Source organism: Lemur catta, chromosome 12, assembly GCF_020740605.2.
Source record: "Lemur catta isolate mLemCat1 chromosome 12, mLemCat1.pri, whole genome shotgun sequence".
Taxonomy (NCBI): Eukaryota; Metazoa; Chordata; class Mammalia; order Primates; family Lemuridae; genus Lemur; species Lemur catta.
The window spans coordinates 46,473,416-46,489,415 of NC_059139.1; the positions used below are offsets into that span (position 1 = coordinate 46,473,416).

At 39.4% G+C, this 16,000-nt stretch overlaps 1 protein-coding gene across 3 annotated transcripts in view; it reads left to right on the forward strand.

Moving 5' to 3' along the window:
• The window catches only part of ARHGEF28 (Rho guanine nucleotide exchange factor 28), a 265,920-nt gene that overhangs the window by 103,623 nt on the left and 146,297 nt on the right, over positions 1-16,000 (forward strand). For all 3 annotated transcript variants that reach the window (XM_045566117.1, XM_045566119.1, XM_045566118.1), the window contains 2 exons: positions 1,751-2,044; positions 13,723-13,906. In XM_045566117.1, coding sequence (XP_045422073.1) covers positions 1,751-2,044; positions 13,723-13,906 — 478 coding nt within the window. The remainder of the gene's footprint in view (positions 1-1,750; positions 2,045-13,722; positions 13,907-16,000) is intronic.

The following is a 16,000-nucleotide window of genomic DNA, read 5'->3' on the forward strand; positions in this document are numbered from 1 at the left end:
CCTATAGGTAAGATTGAGATCATTTTTAAAGGAAATATGTTCCCAGGTGCTTCTGTAGTATATCTGCTACACGTGAAAAGAAGGTAGACAGTAAATGTGAGAACAACACAGACATAGTGAGAATTGTAGAGATATATGGATACCTTTCAGCCCTGCCTGGTCTTGATCATTACATTAACCTATTGTACAATTTCTGAGACCATGGGCAGTTTTAAGAACTTCTCTCTCTGGCTCAGTAACTCTCATCCTTAGAAGAAAAAAAAAACCCAGTCAAACCTAATTCATGGCTTGTAGTTACTTTGGCTATTGGTCTCTTTTCCTCTGCCCTTTTGCTCTGGCATTTACGTTTATGGTTTTCCTCTCTTTAGTTTTCCCCTCTTTTCTCAGTTTTTCTCCTTTATCAAGTCTCCTATAATGAAAGGATAAAACTAATAACTGAAGTGCCACTTCTAATTTCAAAACTTTTTGTTATGCCTTTTTCTTTACTTGTAGCTAGTGGTAAACCTCCTTCTTTCTCCTTATTGTGAAAGCAATCTTTCTGACTATATTGTGGCCTACTTAAAAGTGAAGTTTCTTACCTTTATGTTAACGGAGTTCCTAGAGGCAGGTGACAGTCTCTATTTTTGAACCTTAAATTTCTCTGGTTACAGCTTTACCAGGGCATCCTTTCAGAAATGTATAAAACAGATTTATGTACTATATATTGGGTATGTTTAGTCTGGTGGAAGGTGAGTGCACTCTGTGCTTGTGTCATTGAGCTACTCTTATAAGAGTCAATGCCAAAATGCAGAGTTCTTTTTTAGTAAACTTGGGATGCTCTTGTTTCTTGAAGCCTTAGAAACACAGCCTTTGGGAAAAGGCTTTGAAGGATAAGGCAGAGGGGGAATGACTTGTACCCATTAGCCATTGGCCTGGGGCAAGAGAGTGCTGTGGACAGATAGTAGCTGAATAACTCCTCTTTGTCCAGCCGTGGTTATCATAATCATAGTGATTTGGTGCTGCTAATTCCTGGAAATTTTGCCAAGGGCAGCACAAAAACGTACCTGGGCAGGAATTCATCAACCTTAGCAAAATGGGAGAGTGGAACAAAGAGGACGGAGGAGTGTAGGGAGGAATAGATAGCAGGGTTAGGTGACCACCCTCGGAGAAGTATTAAAAACACCTAAAGACAGAGAAGCTGGTATGGGAAGGAGGGGAGCACTGAACAACCACAACCACACATTCATGTGTGTGTGTGTGTGTGTGTGTGTATTTTTCTTTTCTTCACCCCCCCAACTCACACTCAAAGGAGCTCTATGGAATTAGGGTAGACTTGTGTAATTTTATGATGCTATCTTATAGACCTATGGCCTAAATAAACACATAAAAAGTATGACTCAGGAGGAAATGGCAGAGCAGACAAGAGCAAAGGCCTTTAAGATACCAAACATGAATTCAGGGGTTGGCGTAGAAGTAAAAGGTGAAGGTATGCCAAATAACAGCGTTTGGGAATGATAGGAGAATAGACACCAAAATGCTCCACACTCATAAAGATTGATTTTAAAATTGAAGTTTAAAATTTGAAAGAGTCAGCTTTAACTTGCCCACAGGCTTAGCAGCGTGGAAAGATCACGGGCCGGCTTTCCTTCCTGCCTTGTCCTCCTGGGGCGTGTGGTCTGCTTCAGCAGTGTGGCTGAGCTGGCGTGTTGGACCCTTGGGAGAGCACCCCCTGCAGACCCTGGGGTGACCTTTTCACTGTCTTGTTATCCAGGCCGGGGGCTTCAGGAGACGGTGACGGTGTCCGTGTGCCTCTGCTCGGAAGGCTACTCCCCAGTAACCATGGGCTCTGGCTCGGTGACCTATGTGGACAACATGGCGTGCAGGCTGGCCCGTTTGCTGGTGACCCAGGCAGACCGCCTCACGGCCTGCAGCCATCAGACTCTGCTGACCCCATTTGCCCTGACGGTGGGAGCACTGCCTGCTTTGGACGAGGAGCTCGTGCTGGCTCTGACCCATCTGGAGTTGCCTCTGGGGTGGACTGTCTTGGGCAATTCTTCACTTGAAGGTGGGTCTTCCCCAGAAAATCCAGATTCTCTTCTCTATGTCAAGTTCAGAATGTGCCTTACACTTCCTTGTCTCTTTCCCTGGGTAGATTTTCCTGCCCACCTCTCATCTGAGCCTCACTCTGATGTGGCTAGACTCCCTGAGGTCCAGAGCCACTCAACTCCGGGCAGTCTGATGCTACTGTGTCCCAGGAGGTGTAGGGTAGATGGAAGAAGAGCTCTTTATGGCAGGCTCTTGAGCCAGCTGCTTTGGGCTGTGGCTCCACTTCCCTTGGCAAATTTTCTTGCCATGAGAAGGGGACATTGCTGCTCTATTTTCAAATAGGTAGGGTCATTGGACAACGAAGATCATGCTGCTAACTGTGTGAAACAGAGGAAATGTGACCATGTGGGAAATGTAACCAATGCATTGACATCTTAAAAACGTCAGTGTCACTGAGAGCATTTGTATTGTATTTGTACCAACTTTTGGAGTTACTAAAGATTGAATGGACTTTTAATACCAATTATTTGGAATCTGTGTGTGAACAAACCTATAGATGTTGTATACAAGCTCATACTAGGCACAAAGCTAAATTTCTCAATAGATGCTTTTTATGGTGATTACAAAATGATATAATTTTATTGGAAATACAGAGATGTTGCTCTTTTAATGAACACAACATATATTATTGACATTTTTCTGTATCCTTCCCATGACCTTAGCTTTGTGTTTGAATGATGCTATTTTTAAGAGTCTCTGCTTCCTGATAAACTCTAGTTACAAGTTACAGGTTGGCCTAATTTTGATCATGGTTAAGATTAAGTGCACTACTCTGGGTGAAGGGGTATGATTTTTGTAAACAGAATTATAGGGCCATACGTCACCATCAGAGAGGATCTCCATTTCTTTCCTTTAATCAAGGTTATACTATTAATAAAACTTTCCCGAGCACTTAGAGATGTTTCTTATTTTTTAAGACTTTGGATGAGAGAAGTCCCAAGTCCAGTCCAGCATTGAGCCATGCCAGCGTCCTGCACACAGCACTTTGCTGTGTGGTAGCTGATCACCTGTAAAGGAGTGGGCTCCCTGAGGGTGTGGGTTGTGTTTGTTCTGTTCTCTATTATCCCTAAGCCAAGGCTTATGAGCTACATGGGGGAATGGTAATAGTGATACTTGAAAGAACTTGGAACATGCCCTTCATTCATTCAACAAGTACTTCTCAGTATCTGCTATGTGCTTAATATCTGCTACACCTTTGTTCATATGTGAGGGAATTGCAATAGTGATACTTGAAGAGCTCAGAATACACCCTTCCTATCTCATATATACATGCCTATGATATATGTTATATATGTATTGTACATATATCATATAATATATATCTCCCTATATATGGTATATATTGTGTATATATACTATATATTGTATATATCCATATATCATATATATATCTATATATGCAATATATATATTGTGTATATATTTTGCAACTTCTCTTCAGGGCTATCTTGGGCCTAAAGTTAAACACAGCTGATGTAGTTTGAGGAGCCAGCTTCTCATTCTGTGAATATATGGTTGTTTCCATGAAAGAGGAACAATTGGTGGAAATGGTAGGACCCACTGAGGGTAGCATAAAAAATTTAATATTTTAATTATTTATTCTAAAAATCAAATTAAGAGTTTATTCCTTAACTTACAGATAATACTTGTAGAGTTATAACAACCACAACAGTTTTAAACTTGAATTCAGAAATTAGAGAAATGATTCATTAGTTATAGAATACATGTAAGGGCAAGTCTAAGTATCTGCTTGTACAAGTCACAGCATAAATAATGAGTTAAAGGAAAAATATTAATAGAAAACCTTGTCATGGACAACAAGTGTAATGTATGGGTAATGTAATGTGGTGCTATTACTAAGGAGGGTGGTTAGGATGATGCTTTGCTCTATTAATAGGGTCTTCATAAATTAGTACATTTTGAAGGAGAGTGATTGTTTTTCTATGCTTTACAAATAACAGAGGGGAAAGGAAAAGAAATGCAGAAGCCCAAAGGACTTCAGTTTATAAGTTTACAAGAGTAGGGGTTACTCAGCAGCTGTTAAAATGTGTCTTGATCATTTAGTGTTCAGTTTCAATATTGCTTTTTATCTGCAGGAAAAGCCGTTAAGTGAGAATCAACAGTTCCTGATGAAAGAGTCAGTGGGAACTACCAATTTTATGTGACATTTCCATCTTGCTTTAAGCCACATACCCAGCACCATCACCTTCTTTCTAGGCAACAAGGGAAGGGAATGTGTGGCCCAGCAATGTTTGACAGAGGAAAATATCTGTTTCTCTTTCTTTGAATAGAGAAAAGAGATCTGTAGCCAATAAGAAGCAAGATTTGTTTAACACTGGAAATGGAGCTTGGCTTGTGTTTTTATCCTTGAATACTGTCTGCTGGCTGTAGCTATGCAAAGAAAATAGGGCCAGGCTAAGAGGCATGGCATTGCTGGTTGGCCTGACCGCACTGTGTTCCAGTTCTTACTCACTAGGAAAGGGCACGTTGAATTATAAGACTTGCTTGCTGGCTCACACACCGTGTGAAATGTCAGCTTTGTTATTCTGCCCCAGAGCTGCATACTGGATAGCAAGTTTGAAATAACGTTAGCTGAAGCACTAGTGGGTAGGAAACCCATAAAGGATGGATTTGTTACAAAATACAAGTCTCTATGTTTTTTTGTTTTTTAAAAAGTAGTTTTGAAATTAGTCCATTATGGGTACAACTGATTCTGGGGTTTTGTGTGTCTCTCTTGGAAATCTTGACATTTTTCAAGGAGTGGTGTACACGTTCAAAATTGCTTTCTAGCCTTCTGTCACTTCTGATAGTAGCTGATGGGACAAACACCGCCACACCTTTCCTGACATTTTAAGCTGGTATTATATTCCTTCTGTTGCTAAGGTAACCCACTGGATGACTACTAATGGCAGAGAGAATGTTCTTTAGAATAGGTCTTATGGCAAATTATTATGGCAAATCGATAGGATTGTTTCACAATACTTAGCTATACATATGTGTATAATTTGTATAGTTTTAATTCCTTAATTTAAAAATGTTTTGTCTTCCATCCCCTTTTTAGCTTTTCATTTTTAAGGACTACGTTTTCTGGCAGGAAAGAATTTCATATAGAATTGAATTCCTTAGAAAAAGTTACCCCCGCCCTAAATCATTTGGATTTTTCAGTTTAAGTCAGTAAACTCTTATTAAGCACATTCTTTGTTTGTTTTTTTTGAGACAGAGTCTCACTCAGTTGCCCTGGGTAGAGTGCAGTGGCGTCATCATAGCTCACTGTAACCTCAAACTCCTGGGCTCAAGGAATTCTCCTGCCTCAGTCTCCCGAGTAGCTGGGACTACAGGCACATGCCACTACGCCTGGCTAATTTTTCTATTTTTAGTAGAGATGGGGTTCGCTCTTGTGCAGGCTGGTCTCAAACTCCTGAGCTCAAGGGATCCTCCCACCTGGGCCTCCCAAAGTGCTAGGATTGCAGGCCTGAGCCACTGTTCCTGGTTGCACATTCTTTGTTTAAGGTACTATGTTTTAAATAAGAAACAGCAGCTTAAACTCTTCCTTAAAAAATTAGCTTCCTACTTTTGTTTGGCAACAATGGCCCTTAGACTGGAATAGAGAATTACTCATTTACTCTCACATCTGGGAAATAGAACATAGGGTTGTATTCAGGTCACTTTCTATCCCTCAATTACAATTTTCAAGGGAAAAAAATGGAAATGGAAGCTTTTATTTTCAAACACCCTACCCTACTGTGCTTCCCCAAGGATTCAGGCAGCAGGAGGTTTTGAAGTCTTCTCTCTGACTTCTCTCCTTGGGGGCTTCTCTCCACTTCAGACCCTGCAGGGTGCACATAGCCATCTTTGCTTGCACACAAGGGATTAGAATTGAGTTTGAAAATGACAGTAATCAAGGAATCTCTTAATAATCTTTGAAAGAAAAAGTTAAATCTTGATGTTTTTGTAGATTTCTTCGTAGGATTTGAATGCCAGCAGCTGTTTCTGTACTATTTTATTTATAAGCCAAATGAAACATTGGTTTGAAAACCACCCTTGTTTGGAGGTGAAAAGGCCCAGATTGAAGAAGACGGGTGGGAGAGGCCTGGGGAGGAGGGTGGAGCAGGGGGCCAGAGGCATGGTACATTTCTTAGAGGAATGATCAGCTATGTATTTTCATTTGTCTCCCAAACAGAACAGGGTCCCCAGAGGGACAACTGAGAGGGTGTATGTGAGTTCCAGCTTGCCTTCAGTGTGAGGGGAGAGCAATGGAGTGCCCTGTGCACAGTAGGCAGTCAGCAAATATCTATTGAGTGAAAGAATGGCGGCCTCGAAGAAATATTAACAAGTGAAAGAGAAATCTACTGCACAGTCTGGAAAGGAGGTGTGACATAATGGCTACTTACAACACCTGATGACCTCCTGCGGCCGGTAGCATGGCATTACAGCACATTTGTCTTAATGGCACATCTAGTATGCTACACTGATGCAATGACAGTGTCTGTAAGCAGGTGGCTCCTTCCCTTCAATTATGCTTTTCAGACTCGGGGGGGATGGGGGTGGCATGGGCAATATATATAACCTGAACTTTTGTACCCCCATAATAAGCTGAAATAAAAAAAAAATTACAACCAGAGGAAAACTGTTTTCAAACATACCACATATCTATTTAGTGACTGTTTATTGTATTTTTTGTATTAAAAAGATCAAACAAATGTACACAACTGCTAGGTCCTCCCAGTACTGTCTTTCATAGTTCTTGAGGTCCCTGCCCTGTTTTTTTCATTATAGCCCTCTGACAATCCTGGCTAGTAGGCTGGGCAGATGTCAACTCTCTTTTATAGATCAAGCACCTTGAAACTTGAGAATTAAATGATCTCTCCAAAGTTACAGGTTGGGTATGTGTCAAATTCAGATCTCTTAACGTTTTGGTCTGTCTCTTTTTGCACTACACAATGTTATGTGTGGTTTCTTAGTATCTTATACTGATGCCCACACAGCATAATTTAGTCTGGAAATATCCCTAGAACATGAAGGTCAAAAATTGGGTTTCCATCTGGGAGTTCTGATAAAGATATTTTTAGAGTTACAACTGATTTAGCACTAGTTCCACAAGCTAAAATAAAGTATAACTAGCCTTTAATGAGATGCAAAATCCATAAAGTACATTCCAGCGTTATACATCACAGTGCAAGTTTTCTGGAATGAATGTGTGATGGGTGTTTTCCCAGGTTATTTTCATTTGGGAGTGGTTGTAATCTGAGCTTCTCAAATGTGTCAGATGCAGAAAACAAGTTTCAGGGAGCTAAAACCTGTCATTATGCTTGTTTCAGTCCTCGTCTGCCTTTTGGCTTTGTGATCCAGCCACGCTTGCCATGTTGGTCTTGTGCTCTGTGGAATGTCCTGTTTCCATATCTTTCTTATGAGTGTATTTGTATTTGCAATTCCTGCTCTGGACTTACCAACCTCCCATCTCCTGTGTGGAAGGCTGATTTGTTTATCTACATACCAGAGCCCTGAGTAGACTATATAAATGGAAGATGCTGTAAGGCACAACTCCTTCTCTCATTCTCTCATTGAGAATCTCGAAAACATCTCAGGGATTGTATGTGATACCCGTGTCAAATTCTCTCTTCTACTTTCCATGTAAACTTTTTAGTAATTTTTTTCTTTCATTGTCTTTATTTTTGTTTATCATTTTTGGCATTTCATAAATATCCGTACATTTTCAAATTGTACATGATATAGGTTGAATTAATTTAACCTGCATGCAGATTAGTTTTCTTATAGGCCAGATAGTTTCGTTATTTCTATTCACACTCTTTGTGTCTAAGCCTAGAGCTGTGTAGTTCATCAGACAGCGATTTCATGACCTAGATGTTTATAGATGGTTCTTGACGTATGATGGTTCGATTTATAACTTTTTGACTTTAAGATGGTGTGAAAGCTGATGGTCTGAATGCAGTACCTTCAGTAGAAACTACATCAAATTTTGAATTTTGACCTTTCCCTGGGCTAGCTGTATGCCATAGGATACTCTCTTGCAAGGCTGAGCAGTGACAGCAAGCCACAGTTCCCAGTCGGCCACGCCGTCACAGGGTAGACAACCAATACTCCACAGGGCATTGCATTGCCAGCGTTTTTGGATATTGTGTTTTCTTGTCCCATCATGTCTGTAAAACACCCAATTTTGACTTATAATATTTTCTTTTTATGACAAGTTTATCAGGATGTAACCCTATCGTAAGTTGAGGAGCGTCTGTATTTTATTTTGAACAAAAGCAAGCTCGTGATACGCTTCTCAAGCGAAGGGACCATGCCCGTCTTGGTTTCCACCTGGCATATAGCAGTGGTCTCATTCAGTGTTTGTCTACTGAATGAATTAGATGCACAAATGGAGACCTCCATGAATATATATGTGGCTTTGGGAATCAGAATAGAACTTATTTTAATGAACTGGACTTATTTGAATTGAAAAAATATTCTGGTCTTCCAAAAATTTATTGTGCTGCGTACATTTCAATGGCTCCACTTAGGAGTTATGAAGCATGATTAATCCCTACAAAATAGAAGTACTTCTGAATTAGCTTCTATTGAAAAATATTATTTGCTTCTAGATTATTGTACCCATCACATTTTAGCTTTACTATGCTGCTAAATGTTTCAGCCTATTTCCTGGCTTAGCACTAAGTAATGTGGATTAAAAATAACTTGTAAAAGTCACAGAAAACTGTATGTTGTTGTTCTTTGGTGAAATATTTTAGCTAATAGATCTCAAGAGCTGATTGGGAAGACAGTGTTCTAAAAAGGAGGCATAGATATGTATTTTGCTAACTACTTACTTATTTAAATTTGCAGATCCCAACCCTGGCTTTGCATTAGAATCACTTGAGAATTTTTAAATTTTATTTATTTATTTTTTACTCACCACTATCCTAATGAGGAAGACTCTTTAGAAAAGATTGATGCCTGGGCCCGACCCCAGAAATTCTGATTTAATTTTTCTGGGTAGGACTTTGAACACCAGTCTATTTTTAAAAACATTTCCCCCTTATGTGCGTATATATGTGTGTGTGAGAGAAAGAGGGAGAAGGTGACAGAGATACACAGCTGTGGACCGCAGGAGTACCAATACCCCTGATCCTTTCTCAGTCACAGTCTTCTCTATCCCCTAAAAGGTATTATGCTGACTTTTATAGTAACCATTTCCTTGATTTTCTTTATAGTTTTACTATCTATGTATACATCCCTAAATAATGTTTAGTTTTTATTCTTTTTGAACTTCATATTAATTGAAACATATACTTTGTATCCTTTTGTGACTTGATCTTTTTCCTGTTGACATTATATTTGTTACTTTCTTCTGTGTTAGTTTGTAATTCATTTTTATTGTTGTTAGAATACTATTGTATAATCACATTGCAATTTAGTCTATTGTAAATTTTAACTGTTTACATTTTTGTGCATGTTTCTTTGCTAGGGTTTATTTATAGGAATGGAATTGCTATGGGATGGATTTGTTAAAAGACATTACTTTCTTCAAATTTATTAGATAATGCCACTGTGTGTTCCAAAGTGGTTGTGCCAATTTACATTTCCTCTAGTAGTGATTGTGAGTTCTTGAGGGGTTGTTTAATTAATTTTATTGATCTCTTTTTAAGAGCAGTTTTAGGTTCATGGCAAAATTGAGTGGAAGGTGCAGAGGTTTCCCAAATACTCCCTGCCTCCATACATGCATAGGCCCCCCCACCATGATCAACATCCCCCACAGAGTGGTACATTTGTTAGAATCAATGAACTTACATCAATAAGTTAATTTCTTTTACAATCTTCCAAGCTGAATTTTCTGCTAATTGAAAGGTACAGTCAGGCCTTGTACAGGTATGACAGTGGTTTTGAATTCAGACTGAGTAGTAAACAAAACCACTTTCCTTTAGTAACACCCACACTGTCTGGCCATCCCTGCTCTTCTTGTGCTTCAGATGCTCTGGATGTTCTCTTGGTATGTGCTGTTTGACACAGATCCCTGCTCACCATACAGCCAGGACAGGGTTGAATACCCTTAGGAGCCTTGGATCTTTATTGAGACAGCCTCAGCTTATGGGCAAAGAAACTGATGCTCGATAGAGAGAGAAACACCGCCATTGACCTTCTCTCCCTATGTGGGAATGTCTGTTATGCCGTAACGGGAAAGGGTTACTTAATGGCACAGCCTGTTCTGTCCCTTTTTGTGTCTGGGTGATCATGCTCCCAGGATGTTACAAGTCATACCATTTAATGTTTGCCATTAGGAGCAATTATTAGTAATTCTCTTTTAGTTACATTAGTTCAGGTAACTCCTGTCCCCAACCAAACAGGAAGAGATATATTTATTTGGTACAAAAAAATTATTTTAATTAAACACTCCCACTTCTACCAAATTGTATAACCTCTTTCCACAGTTTGTTTTCCTGGCTGCTATTAAGAAATCTGAAACTTTGTAACAAGCAGAATTGTTTATATATGTCACGCTGCTTCCTATTTCAAGCTGTTTGCCGTACTCTATGCTGTGAACTTTCATACTGAATGAGAAAGCTCTCATTTTAGTCAGTTTTTAATTTGTTTTCTTTAAACCTCAGAAGATCTTCTCTTCCCCTGCCTTCCCTCCTCCCTGGAAGTGGATAGATTCTCAGAGAGAGAGAGAGAGAGAGAGCGCGCAACAGAGAGAGTGTCAACAATGAGCCATTCAGTTCTACCTGTTTACTGTTCTCTCCTACTGAACAAGATGTGAGGATGGAGCAGAAAGGAGAGAACAGGGAGCTGGACTAGCAGAACAGGCTTGGAAAACTCTCCTCGTAGAGGAAAGAGCATCTCCCCACACTCAATCCATTGGTCAGGTTGAATCCAGTGAATTACACCCCAGGTTTAACGATATTGTTAGGGCACTGCACCAGGCCCTGTAGGACATACCATTTAAATGGTTGATACCACACTCGCCTTTACTAGTGGTATAATTCTAAAAGAGAACACAAAGGGTTTAGATGTTCCCTTTTGATCATATTTTTCTTGGAAGAAAATTGCAACCTGCACGACCATGGAACATTTCTCAGCATGCTCAGATTGGGATCTATGAATTAGCAATTCTGTCCTAGCAGGGCTGGATAATATCTCATGCTGACAGGTTGTCCTACGTTGGGGAGCATACGTGTACATGTGTGTGTTTGTTTTGTTACCTGATCTTACTGAGTCTCTTCCTGGTTATTGAAAAAGGAAGAAAAATGCAAATTTTATCAAATGTACCCAGCTGGGAATCTGTTCAGAGTGAAAACCCTACTTTCTAATCAACTGAGTGTAATGGTCCAAAACATAAAGTGCAAAATAGTCAAAGATAAGGTCTTTAATAGCCAGCGCAGCTCTTTTGATTTCTGTACAGTTGAAGATATCAAGTATATTAAACAAATGTCTGGCAGGGGTGTAACGCCTTGTCTGTTTTTAGATATTTTAGTATTTTGGATGTTACTGTACTGGGGGGGATCTGTGCTGTGTCACACAGATGGATGATGGAGCAAACTGATACAGAGAACTTGGCATGTCACTGTGATAAGAGCTCATTTACATGTTTTAAGTCTAAAGCCTTACATTCATTGATCTAGATACAGAAATAGCAGTATAAACCAACGAAAAACGTAAACTAGCAGTTTCCTTTTGCGTTCACATGCAGGGGGTATTTCCTTCTAGTTGTTTCAAGTTGGAGCTTTGTTGTATGCCGCCTCCTCACATGTCATCGGCAGCACAGGCCGCTGCTAACACGGAGCGGTGGGCTGTTCCTGCCATGCCAAGGGAGAACAGCACCTCCACACGGCCCTGGCAGGGTCTTGAAGGGGGAATGGCACGTTTGGAATTTATTGGGAATTGGAAGTTTGGTGTAATAAGGGTCTTTTAATTTATGGGGGTGATGGGAGGGATGGGGGCAGGGAGGGAGCTTGATGAGGATTGGGTGAAGGTCATGATCTAGTGTAGGATTAGGATGGTTTTAGGGTTTAAACTGTCTGTTGATGGTTCCTGTTGAGTTTTGATGAACCTTGAGGGAAGTTCTTGTAATGAACAATCAGTCATTTGCCTGGAATGGTAATGAAGGTAATGGAATAGTAAAATCATGTTAACGCGGACAGTAAGCTGTGTGGGGAAGGAGGTCATTCTGTCCTCAGTATCCAAATAATGCATGGGAGTACACAGTTTCTGTTCTTATATTTTAGTAAAGAGCTATCTGTGGCAGAACTAAGAACGACAGATGTTCCACAGGTGCAGCCATATATTAAAAGCTGACTTTCCTAGGTACTCACCAGGGAAAGAACTGCTGGTCATTTATTCATTCATTCAATAAGCAAGTATTTATAGAGCACATACCACGTGCCAGGCACTAGGACTGGGGATACCATAGGATAAGAGGCAAGGTGTCTACCTTTGTGGGCCTTTCATTCCAGTGTGACATGGCATTGTCCAGATCAGGTTACAAGCACAGTCAGTAACATTACTTCACTGCAGGTCCTATATAGCTCAAATTCCTGCTGCATACTCATTGCAACAGATCTTGAGTGCTGGGATTTTCATGTTTAGGTTTATTTTAAGGTGTTTCTCAATGCTTATGGAGTTCATGGGCCTAGCTCTTTTAACATAGGCAAATTTATTCTTTCCCATAGTTACATTGTAATGTTTATCAAGGGTGAAGTGCCTTCCAGGCACTGGGCCATTATGGTAGGAATACAGGTATATAAACTCTATACAAATTAGACAATTTAAACATACACAAATAATTGAAATTTTAATGGCCAGTTGTCATTCAACTCCACAAATACTGAATGACTTTAGTTTGCCAGCTGCTATGCTAGGTATTAGGAATAAAATACCTCAAGGACCCCTCAGCCTATAAGATAATACAGTCAGGAAACAATCGTAACATAGAGCAGCAAACACACTGTGGAACCAAGGCACACAGACCAACCAAAGCCCTCTGTCCAGGGGTGACACTGTGGAAAGGCACAGGCCTAGCTTTCTAAGCTAAGCATTGGGGTGGCATTGGTAATATGAAAATAATCTTAGAGATCTCATAGATGGGCAAAAGCACAACTGTGAAGTTTGGAGAAGACCATGGTCTCAATCTCAAATTTCCTGGACATATGAATGAAGCCCATTTCTGTTGTAGCTTCTTATCAGGGGAGGAGCAGCTCTGAGGACTAAGGGTGGAAACAGGCTCCTCTACGGTCTTAGCCTTCCAGAGCATGCCCTGCCCAAGTAGCAATACCTTCTTGAAGGATGCTTTGGAAATCAACAGGTGTCTGTTTCCAAAGGACGGTTTTTTCCTGCAACCTGTTTTCTCCCGTTGGCTTTCCTGTACATTCAGTGAAAGATGCAAATGTGTGGCATCACAGTGGAAAGAACACTGTCCCAGTGTTGAGTAGATCTGGCTCCCGCACCTACTGGCTACCCGACCTTGGACAAATCACTTGACCTCTCCAAATTTGTAAAATGAGCTGTTGGTATTAGATGCTTTTGGGGGTTCCTTCTGGCTGTGACACTCTTATTATGTCTAAATACATTGTCTCTTTGATAAAATGTACAAATCTAGCTTTGTAAATAAAGGAACTAATATCATATGTTTTTCTTTGTCTTCAGTATCTCTGCACAGAGAGTCTCTTCTACACCTGGCTATGAGATGGGGCCTGGCTAAGCTTTCCCAGTTCCTTTTGTGTCTCCCTGGGGGAGTCCAGGCCTTGGCTTTACCCAATGAAGAGGGTGCCACACCATTAGACTTAGCTTTACACGGTGGACACTCCAAGCTGGTGGAAGACATCAAAAAGTAAGTTTAACTACTTGGTAGTTCCTCTCTCTTAATCTATTTCTATAAAGGCTGCCAAGAATTATGGAAAAATGGAAATAACCAAACCATAAGCTAGTGTTGGTTTATGTTTTACTGTTAGTTCTTATGTATACAGTACAGATACACATATAGTGCATAAACGAATATACAAATATACTTGGTATTAAGATTTCATGGGGGAAAGACAGGGAAAAAAGTCTCAAAAGGCTCCATGGGGGGCAATAATGAAAAAAAAATCAGAGGAATCACTAGCCCCTACTCATCTTTTAGGTTTAAGCTTAAATGTCACTTCCTCAGAAAGGTTTTCTGTGTTATTCTTTTTTATGATTATGATTAATTCACAATATTAAATATGATTAATTCATAATATTAATAATTTTACAATTATATATGTGGTCATTTGTTTCATATATCTCTCCCTACTAATATATATATATATGTATACACATACACACACACACAAACCCACATATATCTCCCTACTAAATCATTTGAGGGCTGGGACTATAATAATTCTAGTACAGTGTCTAGCACATAATATTCATTGAAAGAACATAAATTTTTGTTGAATCAATGAATAACAGACAAATGGTATGGTACTATTTAGCCAGTGTGATGGTCATTAGGGTCTAGTGAAATAACATAAAGGAAAGAATTTATAAACTACAAAGTACTCTATGTTGACGATGGTATTGATGCTTCTAATAAATAATGAGTACATTGTTACTTAGAATGGTTCAGATATGTCATTATTCTTAATTTATGTAAGGAAGATTCATATATAGTGATTTAATTAATTTAGCATATAAAAACAAAAGATAAGTAGGACAGCACATTGAAAATTACAAAGTGCTACATAAATTTTAAATATTGTTAGAGTATTATTACACAGCATGTCTTACTCAGCTGGTTTTTCTTATTTGGCTTGTGGAACTCCATGTAATTCACTTACGGTTATATGGCTCATAAGTGCATGTTAGAGTAGAAATCAGGTTTCTGGTTATTTTTTTTTTTTTTTCTCATTTGGTCAGATAAGCATCAACCAAGGGGTAAGCCCATTCAAAGGGAATTATACTTTAATTTGCTTTAACGTGACCTCCCTTTCTTGTCTAAAATGGGCAAGGCAAAAATGCTTCATTTGACTCAGTTGGTGTGGATAGTTCAGTGTTCCATTGAGGTCCTGGAGGCTGAGTTCTTCCTCTGTTGATAACTTTGTATTTTTTTACTGTATTCAAGACCAGAAGATATTATGTATTTTAAAAGCTTACATGTCTGATAAATCCATTCCTGGATGGGATTAGAATTAGACTGTATGATAAATTCTGACCAAATGATGGAGCTTCCATATTCTAAATTAATAACAAAGACCTTATTACTCAGGCTCAGAGACCATGTACCCTACTGGCACGGAGAGTTGTTTTTTGGACGATTCGGGAGTCCTTGCCAGTAATTCATGTCAGGAGTTTGGGGAGATTCCCCAAATCTTAGAGTACAGTTGCTCTTTATGGATCTCTTGTTGCCACTCCATATGATGGAGACAACATGTATTTCATTGGAAATATAATTTTGTAAAGCAAACATTCATTAACAAATGATGTCATATTAGGAGGAGAAAGAGGCATAGAGCTAGTTCCGTGAAGGGAGAAATCTGGGAACAATCTGTTGGGATGTGATAACATGCCGAGGTGGTCTGTAATCTGGAAGCATTAATATTTTCCTCCTGAGGCTGTTTTGCTGTTGCTACTACATGACCTTATAAGCCATCCAGAATATTATGATACTAACCATGAAGCCTACATATAGCTTACAAATATGCAATTGTTCTTAGCCAAGACAGAACAGACAATAAGCTTATACTCAAGAATTTAGTTTGGGAATATTGTTCCTTTGTTTAAAAGTGTATCTAAAAATATACTTATTAATGCATTTTTGATCAAGTACATGATCAAATTTATGTGTCTATTAATTTGCATGAGAAAGTGATTTACAACAGTGGTACCAGTGTGTTATGAACATCTCACTTGTTTGTAACATCCAAACCTCATCATGCTCCCTAGAGATCATGTCTGTTTT